General features: G+C 32.3%; 2 protein-coding genes and 1 long non-coding RNA gene across 3 annotated transcripts in view; 2 read left to right on the forward strand and 1 right to left on the reverse strand.

The window, feature by feature from the left end:
• Positions 1-12,008, reverse strand: part of LOC126733683 (nuclear pore complex protein Nup107) — a 29,329-nt gene extending 17,321 nt beyond the window's left edge. The window contains exons 1-9 of the mRNA XM_050437055.1: positions 11,843-12,008; positions 11,397-11,692; positions 11,172-11,340; positions 10,991-11,116; positions 6,341-6,463; positions 6,146-6,287; positions 5,878-6,093; positions 1,924-2,129; positions 1,612-1,872 (exon numbers count right to left, since the gene is read on the reverse strand). Coding sequence (XP_050293012.1) covers positions 1,612-1,872; positions 1,924-2,129; positions 5,878-6,093; positions 6,146-6,287; positions 6,341-6,463; positions 10,991-11,116; positions 11,172-11,340; positions 11,397-11,688 — 1,535 coding nt within the window. The 5' untranslated portion in view covers positions 11,689-11,692; positions 11,843-12,008. The remainder of the gene's footprint in view (positions 1-1,611; positions 1,873-1,923; positions 2,130-5,877; positions 6,094-6,145; positions 6,288-6,340; positions 6,464-10,990; positions 11,117-11,171; positions 11,341-11,396; positions 11,693-11,842) is intronic.
• On the forward strand, positions 2,268-4,699 carry LOC126733689 (uncharacterized). Its single transcript, XR_007659814.1, has 3 exons — positions 2,268-2,470; positions 2,534-2,842; positions 3,923-4,699. It is a non-coding gene; the product is annotated as an uncharacterized LOC126733689 (long non-coding RNA).
• On the forward strand, positions 7,268-10,216 carry LOC126733688 (uncharacterized). Its single transcript, XM_050437061.1, has 4 exons — positions 7,268-9,501; positions 9,566-9,721; positions 9,788-9,844; positions 9,932-10,216. The coding sequence occupies exons 1-4, from the start codon at positions 9,324-9,326 to the stop codon at positions 10,168-10,170; spliced, it is 630 nt and encodes a 209-aa protein (XP_050293018.1). The 5' UTR covers positions 7,268-9,323; the 3' UTR covers positions 10,171-10,216.
• Positions 12,009-12,092: the final 84 nt, after the last annotated feature.

Below are 12,092 nucleotides of genomic sequence, written 5' to 3' on the forward strand. Positions count from 1 at the left end.
TAACAACAAATTACTATTTCCTCAAGCGGCATTGCTACAATTAGCAATGACACATAGACTCTGTGTCATTGTAAACTGCACAGAGTCTACAATGTCTTCTTTTGGCAATGTTTACAGAGTTTTACAGACATAATCCTTACTAGGAACAGCACTACTAATTTTCCTGATAAAGTCCAAGCAAAACCCAAAACGTTCAATTAAAAAAAAAACAGCACAACTAACTAAAGCTCTTTTAAAGATAACTGAGAACTTAATAAGAAACTTAAACTTTCTAGTATTACGGTAACCTTTGATTACTTAAAGGCTTTTGATTTTTTTAAGCCATGACTTACTCATTGCCAAACTCGGTGTTGATTAGTATTTATCATAACTTAAAAATTAATTAATTTTCTCCATAAATATCTTCGCAACTATGTTTAATATTTTGAAAAAGAAAAAATTTAAAAGTTAACCCAAATGCCTGGAATAATTAAATATTTTTTATTTTTTACGCTACTTGGTGATAGGGTTTATCCAGGTATTTAAAGTCAGTTTTATGTTACGCAATATTTTGTGTTCAACCTCCTGGAAAAACTTAAAAATGTTATTTTCTTTTCCAGGCACTTTCTTATGCTTAAATTTTTTTAAATTCTTACTAAACAATTGACCCAATGGGAACCTACGTAGCCCAATGGAATTCTACATAGAATTAGTTCAGAAATCCACTGAGTGCGCATGTTAAGTACATAAAAATCTTTCAAACTACATGAGATCTGGAAATCTTATTTTTTATGAAACTCGAAATGCAGTTAAATTATACATCCCTTTTACCCGGTTGTCGCAGGTACAGGATGGTCCGGAAATTACATCTCTCAAAATTTTTAATCATCTCCCATGACTTGAAAAAGACTTTTCCAACTTTTAAGAGGGCTCTTAGGACCATGTAAGCTGACTGTCCTTTTTATTCGTTGACAGAGTTCTTTAACTGTAGATTTATTGAATAAATTAAGTTAAATTTGTTTCCTTTCATATCTTTGTAATTTTATACTATTTTTATGAGCATTGTAGTTTTTTATTGACAATTCCTATACATTGTTACGATGTCGATGGAAATAAATGATTTGATTTGATTTTTCCTAAAAGGTCCCCATGATTGATCCGATCAACACTTTTACAGAAATCTGTATAAATCAATCAACCTGGATTCTCCACTTAACCACTTAAGTAGCTTTTTTGAATGAACACAACATGAATTATTGAAATGCATTAAAAATAATCCATCTGGTCCAGACCACATCCTATTCTTAGAGGAAACAATAATATCATATATCTCTTGTAGCAATAAAGATACACTATTGAGCTCTTTACCTAAGTAAGCAAATAAATAGCATTCGACAAACATTCTTGCTGCGTCCTTAATATCCAAACTAACCTTGTCATAATAGGTCATCTTGGAAGAAATATTAAATTTGACTGTCTTACTATGAAACAGTTTTCTTATTTTGTCCCTTTCAATATAAGCCCTAAATATTCAATATTGATGAACATTATGCTATCCCCAATCGGTAAATATAAACCTACTATACCTTCCTAACCTAATATTACTTATATAAACGTAAAACGAAGACTTACATTTCTAAAACCCGTTCAACTGCGTCCCTTTTATTCACCTGCCCGATCTGATCCAAAAACAAAACTAAATGCGAGGAAAACCTTAAAAATTGCGTGGATACTGTCGGACTTTCGGACCACTCTTCCAGTTCCTTCAATAAAGCGGGCACATCGTCCAGGATAATATACTTCTGGATAATACGTTCTGGTTCTTTCGATTCGTCACGTACAAACTTATTTTTTGAGGACTCTAGGTTGGTAAAAACATCATTCAGTGACATCCTAAAAAGAACCACATTAAAAAATTATATAAAACTAAGAATATCAGGTTACCTCTGCAACCAATACTCCTCTGGAAGTGGTAAATACTGATTATCTTTGCTACAACAGTCTCTAATTTCCGACTCGACTCTGATATCGATAACAGACTTCATGTAGGCCCACAAACTGTCCTGCCAATTATTGCAAACGGGTAAAATGGCGTTTAAGTTGCCACAAAACGTTCCCACCGATGCCCGGTCATAAGAACTTATCCATTCCTTAAAAATGAAGCAATGAATTTAGACAATAAAGGTATAAAGCCGGGCTCAAACGACTCATACAAATAATTGAATATTTGGCAAGTATACGAGTAAGCAGGTAATTATAATTCACACGACTTGGTAATTGAAGAAATATCAGAGCCAAGGTTACTCGTCAATTTTCAGTTAAAAGTACAAAACGAGCGGGTTTAATTCGTCTGCAGTCATCATGGAAAGTGATACTGACAAAGTTGTTACTTGTGCTGCGTATGTGGTGCTTATTTAAAATTACAACAAAAAATAAAACAAAAAAATAAGAGGCGATGCTGGATGGTGTCTTTAAATAAGAGTAGAAACAGGTACAAAAATAACTTACTTCTTTATACTTTAAAATAGTGAAACTCTACTGTGTGTTTTTTTAGATACAACGCTTCTGACATGTTGCAAGATTTAATCCGCGAACCTTCTGGACAGTTTGAAAATTTTTGTAGGATGTCCGCAGATGACTTCAACTTTTTTTTTAATAAAATTGGTCCACTGATAGTAAAAAAAGATACGAATATGAGGAAAGCAATCCCCAAGAAAGATTTGCTGTTGCTCTTAGGTTTCTAGCTTCTGGAGAAAGTTTTAATAGCCTTTCCTAACTCTTCAAGTTCTCAGCACAAACAGTTTCAACGCGCGTATTTGACGTATGTAATGTTTTGATAACTGTTCTACAGGATGAGATAAAGGTAAGTAATTTTTTTTCGTAATAATTATAAACTATTTTTTTTTTTTAAACTATATTTAAGTTCTCCTGTTGCCATTATTTATTAATCCTGTTTTATTCTATGACTGTGATAGTGATGAGTTGTGAATATCAAATGATAATTATATAAAATAATACTAAGTATAAATTGTTTGAGGTTATAAATTATTGTTATTGTAAATTATGCTATTTCTGTAAAAATGGGTAATGCCCGTAAATAAATAAATAAAATAAAATATGAATATTTAAATTTTTAATGTCAAACGACAGAGAAAATCTTCAATTTAAATCAAATAAGTAAGATTATTAAGGTTATCGTTATCATACTGAGTCTGATAAAATTGTGTCGGAGCTGGTAACAACCCTGTTGATTGAGTGATACACTGTTTGGTTTCTGTATGTATTCCTCCTAGTGGAGATGGCTGAGGATCATAAGACATTGCCGGTGAGTTGGTTGTGAGAATGAAGTTGACTTTAAACCAGAATTCGGTCTGGTCACTGACATAAGCATTTGATCCTGAAGTGGCTGAGAATAGGTGGTTGGTGAAGGTGATTGTGAAGTATAACTTAGAGGGGATTATTGTGGAGGGGATATCATGTAATGTGGCTGTTGACGTAACTGGTTGGTTAATCTTGGCCCGAAATAAAATATTGTCAATATCATGCATGATAGTGACGCGTGTACATTCATCGAAGCCTTCCAACTTCTCAGCTACTAGTTGTCAGCAGACACTGATTTGGTTTTGACTTCTTAGCATTACTGACATTTTTCATAATTTTGTATGCCTCATCCATACGTTGCTCTACTATATCCAAGGGCCTCTTCTTTGAATTTTTGCCTTTAAATGGTTCCTTGAAGGTTTCCTTCTGCAAACTCTTTCTTGAGTTTCTGAATGAACTTGACTTTGTTTATTAGAAGATTCAGCTTCCTCATAATCATTCGTTGAGTTTTCTCCATCTTCAGTAGTAATAACAATCGCCTCTATTTCCTGAAAAAAAATATATATATTTAAAATTGATATGTTTTTTTTTTAAGTTTTACTATTAATGTAATTTTTTTTAGATGCCTAAAACATCGCAAGAATGGAAAGCAATAGCTTTCGAGTTTAATAAAAAATTGAACTTTCCCCACTGCTTGGGCGCCTTGGATGGGAAACATATAGTTATCCAGTCTCCTATGAATAGTGCATCTGAATTTTATAATTATAAACACAATTTTAGTATAGTTTTAATGGCCTTAGTAGATGCTAATTACTGCTTTACATTTGCTGACATTGGGTGCCAAGGACGAATTAGTGACAGCGGTGTTTTCAGAAATACGATTTTATTTAAGAAATTACACGCAGAAAACCTAATGGTTCTCGAAGATGAGCCACTGCCTATGACACATATACCCATTCCATATTTGTTGCAGATGATGCGTTTGCATTAGGACCTCATTTAATGAAACCATTTGCAGGAATTTATGAAAAAGGCACCAAAGAAAGAATTTTCAATTATCGTTTGTCGCGAGCTAGGCGAATAGTTGAAAACGTTTTTGGGATAATGGCAGCGATATTTAGAGTTTTTGGAAAACCAATGCAACTCGAACCCGAAAAAGCTTCAAAAGTAGTTTTGACTTGTGTTTTGTTACATATTTTTTTAAGAAGAAGCAGATCCTCCACACACGTATATACTCCACCAGGAACTTTTGATACGGAAAAGGATGGACATACTGTTCCAGGATCATAGAGGCAAGACCAAAGGCTGGATTCATTTTTTTTGTCACTTTAAAAAATACCAAGAAAAGCTGGCCGCCAAGCGCAAGACATAGGAAATTCATTTTCTGATTATTTTATAAGTGTTGGAAAAATACCATGGCAAGTCAATTACTCATAAATATAAATAAAAAAATCTACTTACCTCTGTGTTTTCTGTAGTCCTAGGCTTATAAGTTCCATGTAAAAAACTTTCCATTTTTTCATAGCCAAACCATACTGGCTTAAAAACTTGAGAAGCTCCACTACCCGTTCCTGAAGTAGCTCTTACTTTACTGAATAAGGGCCGAAACGTGGCCATTAATGAATCTTTCTTTTGTTTTAAATCTTTTACTGAACACTCAATACTAATTTTTTCCTCAATTCTTTTCCATGCGTCCTGTACTTCGTTGCGATTTTTATGTTGTGGGTGTTTGGAAGACCATATAACTGGTTCTTGCTCATAAAGATCAAGAAATTCCATTATTACTTCGTTTGGCTTCCATTACTGAATTCGTATCTATTGGTATCCGCAAAAAGACTAAATAGTAAATAATACCAAAACTAACGTAACCACTTGTCGAAGCGTACAAAATTATACGGCTTAACAAGTCCGGATTCGTCAAAAGCCGAAAAAATACTAAATAATAAATTAATACCAAAACTAACGTAGCCACTTCTCGAAGCGTGTGAGTGCTTAACTAGTCCGGACTCGTCAAATAATCGCGTTTCTTTTGACTCGTAGTATTTTTACCGATAGGCAGCGGGAAAAACACGAGTGCCGAATAATTGTCCACGTAAACTACTCACACGACTTGGCAAGTATTCGCAAGTGACAAATAATTGCCAAATACGCGAGTCGTTTGAGCTCGGCTTTAGAGAATCAAGAAAAGATATGTGACATACCTCTTAACTCCACAGAAAAAACCCTCTCATATATTAAATAATAAGGCTTTTATTGCTTGCTTTTTTCTTTATCCAATCAATATTAAAGTTTATTTAATTAATTATGTTTGAGATAATTAAGGAGAAATAATTGATGCTATTACAAGTATTATATTCCGACCATATCAAAGTAGTGTTAAATGAAAATATCTTATTATTATGTAAATGATTATGCTATATATTTAAAACTAAGGGAAATCTGTACTTCTTTGAAAATGAGAGAAATTATTGTGTCTAAAGCTTATGTAAACTTTGAAATTTTTATTGAAATAAAAGCTTGAATAAGGTTAAATTAATAGTGTCATACGGTGAATAGATGGAGAATCAAAGTTAGTACCTGTTTTGAGTATCTCAGTGCCATGATCTTCCAAATGTCTCTGTTACTGTTCCCTTCGAGGTCTTTTAATTCATTAGAATCCATCTCTTCATACCCATCGTCTACTTCGGACCCTCTATCACCATCAAAATCGTCTTCTTTAAGGTTTGGATTATGAAATAAGCGCCAACCTTCCAAGATTGCCGCTTTCCACGAATGTCCACTCTGTCTTGCCAACTTAAAATAAATTATTGCACAATTTGATCATGTTTATTACATGTCTTTGTACCTTTTGGGCTTCTTCTAGCTTCCCACATCTGATTTCCGTAAATATTTTCTTGCTTAAACGTTTTTCGTCTTCTGTATCCAAATCATGCAGGGATCTCTTTTGGTAATGCGGAGCATCTGGGTCTAATTTATCTACCGTTGGTCTAAAACATTAGGATGAGCAAATGATGGATACATTTTCTTTATTTTCAATAACCTGGAACTTTGAAATGCAATGCTATCAGGTGTCTGTAATTGGTGCAAGGTATTCTCCCAGCCTACAGTGGCATCAGAGAAATGTAATGTTTGGTCATCTTTTTCACAAGCACCCGCCTCTAGCCTAAATTAAATTGATAAATGACTGTTAAACTAAGAATGTGTCTTCTTAAGTGCAAGAGAAGGACTTGTATTCTAGTAAGATTTTAGCTACTTCTCTATTTAAAGGGCCATACAATATAAACATTGCACAGTTAAATGAATTAATAAAAAAAATTCTATGTAGACACACTATTCAGATCGATAAAGGTAGATATATTAATTTAATTACGAACATTTTGGTCTCAAAATTAAATTATAAATGTTCTGAAAAGAAATTATTTAAGATTAAAATTAATTAAAGTAATTAAAATTCTAAATTATTTTAATTAATTTGTTCTAATTAAATTTCTAAAACCACAGGATTAAAATAACAAATTGCACCTAATTTGACTATAACAATCAAATTTAATTTAATTAATTAAGACTTTTTTTAATGTGATCTTTATTAATATACTAAGATCACTTAATCAAGGAAATTTATGTTTCGAATAAAAAATGGATATATATATTAATATATATTAAAACCCTAAAATGCAAGTAACTTAAAAATCCACAGATTTACATTTAATTTCATATGTCAATAGTTAATTAAGAAAATTAAAACCTGATTAATTAAAATTTAATAATAAAAATTGTAATAAATATTTATAGGGTCGCTTAACCAGCGAATGAACAGCACCCAATCAATGAAGAGTGAGTTTAATTTCTTGAAAAATAAGAATATTCGATGGAAAAGCTCTATTATCTCTTTCTAACACGTTGCGCACACATCTTCTTTATAGCGTTCGTTCACTAGCCTCCATTAGGCATTGGCAAAACAGTTTAAAACAAGCGACTGAAGTGTGACTGTGTCACCGCGTGACCATTTTGTGTCTCTATTTTATAATATTAAGGTAAGCATATGTTTTTTTCTAGGCGTCATAGCTATTATATTTTATAAAATAAGTATAAGAAATGCACTTTATAGGTTAATACACACATAATTGTTTTCTTTAAAATAAGTTTATACCTAATACTTTTCTATTATTGAATAATTCCTGCATGTTCAATTACTGGTTTAAATTTTTTTTTAAATATAGTAAATGAACAGTGTGTTCATTTACTGGATTTTACTTAAAATAATTTTTTATGCGAATTTCAACCTTAAACATATCTTACATAGAACTGAACTAACTTGAATAATAGCATTTATACCCAAATGCAGTTAAACCAGTAAATGAACGTTAATAGAAAACGTTCATTTATTGGACGACAAATATTTTTCAGATGGCTACAAAATATTCACGTTTTAAATACACGGAGGAAGCTTTGGATGCAGCAATTAGTGAAATTCAAGCTGCAACTATTTCATTAAATAAAGCTTCTTCTAAATATCGCATACCAAAGTCCACTTTACATAACAAATTAACGAAAAAGGTGCCACATATTCGAAAAATGGGCCCCTCTACAGTTTTGAGCGCTCATGAGGAAACTAGATTAGTTAATTGGATTTTGTCAAAAGCCAAATTGGGATTTCCGATGCATCCCAATGAGGTTAAGGACTCAGTACAAAAAGTCCTTAAAGATTCTCAACAACCAAATAATTTTACTGATGATAGTGCGGATGAAACCGGTATAAGAACGTGTATGAAGTCAGGTTTGGTTCTAGGGCCCTCCAAAAAGTTTAAAAACCTTTACGAGATTGCAGGCGGAAACGAAAAAGAGTCAATTACAGTGCTGTGCAACTATGCTGCTAATGGTGTGGCAGTCCCACCAATGATTGTTTTCCCATACAAAAGAATTCCTAAAGAGCTAGCTCTTTCGGTGCCAAAAGGTTGGGCTATTAAGAAGGTCCGATTCTGGGTGGATGACCAGTGCAATGTTTTTTGAATATATTTTATCCCTGGCTTTTGGAAAATGGCGTTATATTTCCAGTAATTCTTTTCATAGATGGACATAAGTCCCACTATAATTTGGACCTGTATGAATTCTGTGTGGAACACAGAATCATCCTTTATTGTTTATACCCGAACTCGACACACATACTACAACCTTGTGATGTCAGTATATTTAGACCCCTAAAAGTTGAATGGAAATCTGTGTGCCGACTTCATAAACCAAAGAGTTGTACACCAATTACTCGGCACAACTTTAGCATCCTCTTTAAAGAAGCTTTTGATAAGGCTTCTAAACCAGAAACCATTATAAATGGATTCAGAATTTGTGGCCTTTATCCATTAAGCCCTGACTCAGTTGATTATTCAAAGTGTATTTCGACCCGGCGTAATGAAATCTTTAAGAAAAGACCCAGTACCGAATTATGAATAGAAGACTATAAATGTTCCTTGAAAGTATTGGACCATTATTTAAAGGTCAATAATATCACAAATTTGTCCAACAGTGTAGATTCTTTTAAAAAATTTTGCGAAAAAAACGCAGGTGACTCAACAAGTTTTAATGACAGTAGCGATAATGTTGACCAGTTATTTAGCGAGTCTGAGAGCGATATATTTACAGATTCCTTTTTAAACGACTTGCCCCTTGAAATTGACGGAGTTTTATATGAGCCTCCAACTTATCAGACATCACCATTACCAGAAATTGATGTAATTACACCTATTTTATTACCTGGTGTGCATTTGAATTCCCAAATAAAATCATACTGTTTAGAAATTCTTGACACGATTATCGACAATGCATTTATTATTATAGAAGACAGAGAATTCCAATCTGAGTGTATGGCTATTCCAGCCAAAACTCTCCCTTGCAGCGAATCGAAGATTAAAATATTATCCAATATTGTCATTAATCCAGGAAATAAAAGTTTAGATAAAGTTTGGGAAAATCATCTTCACTGGCCAAAGCAAGAGGGTGTATCAAAAAAGAGAAGCCAACGTATTTAAATGCCCTACGCAATAACATCCGATAAGTGGGTGAAACATCATTCTGAACAAGAAAAAAAAAGAATAGAGAAAGAGAATATAATAAAGAAAAGAAAACTGGAAACGACTTTAAAGAAAACGTCAGCTGAAACTAAGAATAATTCAAAAAAGTTGATAAACGGAGTTCGAGAAAATCAAGGTAATTTTAACTATACCTAATAAGAATTTAGAATAAAATGAAATTTAATGTATTATGCTTTTAGTTAAAGAAAAACAAAATGATGTGGAAGCAACCAAGATCCAGGATGTTGATGATGAAAATAAAAAGTTAGCCAGACAAGAACAGAACAAGAAGTTAAAATTGGCTGTTAAAGAAGGGGAATCAGAAAAGTTTATTGATGGAGTTCGAGAAAATAAAGGTGAGTTTAGTAATTATAAAAAAATGGATTAAAGAAATTATAATGTTGATATTTATGTGCTTTTAGTTGTTAAAAAAGAAATAGACGTGGAAACGAAGAGGCCTGACAAAACAAGCAGTAAAAGTAAGTAAATAAATAATGTGTCTGGTCATATATCATATAGATACATGGAAAATATATTTTAATCATATAATGTATTCACATTTGCAGCTTTTAATATTGGAGACTTCATGGTTATAAGTTACCAAAAGAAGAGGTATCCAGGTTTAATAAAAAATATAGATCAGGGTGCCCAAGAATATGAGATCAGCGTTATGGAAAAGATAAAACCAAATTTTTGGAGATGGCCCAAAAATGTGGACCAAATTTGGTATAAGAGAAAATTTGTTTTAGAAAAAATTTCAGAGCCAATATCATCCAAAGGCAGTATATATAATTTAAATATTTGAAAATTAAAAAAACCTTATTAATAATAAACCTTATGTTCATTTACTAGTCTTATAATTTTCATTTATTGGAGGAGTTTGTTTATTTACTGGGATTTTGCGCATTTGTTATAAAAATCGGCAAAATTTTAAAAAAAATAAAGGGTAACGTATCTCTTGTTGTTCATAATAAGAGAAAATTGTCGAGACTTTTGCCTTTAAAAATGTTATAGTACTTAAGTAAATGTATAACTGATTTGACAGGTCCTCTAACTCAAAACTTTTCTTATTTGTTCATTTACTGGTCTAGTGACCCTATATTGGGTAAATTAGAAGTCTAAAATGAACAATGTGGGTAAAATCCTGACATTTATACCCAAGCAAAAAATGCATAAATTTTAAATCTGTTTTTAGTCTTTAGTTAATTAAAATTTAAAAAAATTATATATATTATATTATCAACTTTAGCAAGTAGATTCCAAGTAGGTGTTAAAAATCTACAATTTCCAAATATAATTTCGTTTAAAGGCTACAGTTAATTAGGACACTAAAGTCTAAATTTAATTAATTAAGATTTTAATGACTTTTCACAAGAAAAATAATATATTGAAAAACATGTAAAGCATACAGAGTGAATAAATAGTATTCTTTGAATTTTCTGCTCCAAGAAGCTATGAATGCCATATTTTCAATTATTTAATAGCAAATGTTCCCAAGAACTCATTCAATACATATAGTGAACCTAGACAATACTCTAAGATTACCATAAAACTAGCACTTATAGATACTTGAAAGTCCTTAACTTGACTTAAACCTACACAAATTTTTAAAAAATCTTACTTACCAATCAATAACTAACTGACACTCCCTTATAAGATTATCTCTTTTAAACAACTCTTCTACACACTTCTTCTCTGACTTCCCAAAGTACTGAAACTGATCATCTTCCATATTATGTTGACTTAGAAGCCTGAAAAATTCACCAACACTGATAGCCCTTTTATCCAGATATCTAACAAACTTACCTATCTTGATACAAAATAAAAAGGAGCCTCCATGTGTCCTTTTCTTTTTCGAGCCATTTTTCTTCATCAACTGCATTAACAGCCACTTTGGATGTTAAGCCCTTGACAATTTTTAGGGCATCAGAGCAACATCTAGCGAGTTCAGAAATTGTTTCTAATGTATCTTGACCTGGGAGGCAAAAACACAAAAAAATATGCAACATGGTTTCTCATTAATATCCTTACTAGTTTGTCCTTGTATAATTCCAAAAAACTCAAAATACAGGCTATCCACAGCAGCTTTCCAAGGGTTTTCATTCTGGATAACCCCTCCGGCAATTGTGTCGTCCATAAGTAAATCATTCATAAACTGGCTGCTCTGAAATTGCTGCAACTCGTGGGCCGCTAACGTGATACTCACATTAAAGTCCGGCTCTTTTTTATTAATGGGTTTTTTATATAGGCCCCGGCTGGGAGTAGATAATGCATCCTCAAGTAGACGAACTGATCTACTGAGGTCATCTTCCATTAGGTCCATGATTCTGTAGATGAAATACAAGCCATAGAGACTAGAGTATTAAATTGTAGTGAGTATTTAAGTGGAATTATAGAATAAAGAAAGATTTTGGCAATAATTGGTTGAGGCGTCCCTAATGAATGCAATTTGTTACAATATCTAGAATTTGACTTACCACAATTATAGGCCTAGGATTTAGGCAAAATATTTACTTAAAATATGAAAAAACAAACCGGAGATAAGGTTTTATTCTTTTCAAAGGCCTTCTAACAGAATCAAATCAAACATGAAAAAACGGGTAGAATACATAACCTCACAAAACATCCTAACCTTAACGTCCTTAACCTTAAATAGGAGTACTGTTCATTGTGTTTTTTAGGCTAACGCTTAAAGTTACGGAACACATGATTTAAGTTTGAAATTGG

The sequence above is a fragment of the Anthonomus grandis genome, chromosome 3, assembly GCF_022605725.1.
Source record: "Anthonomus grandis grandis chromosome 3, icAntGran1.3, whole genome shotgun sequence".
Taxonomy (NCBI): Eukaryota; Metazoa; Arthropoda; class Insecta; order Coleoptera; family Curculionidae; genus Anthonomus; species Anthonomus grandis.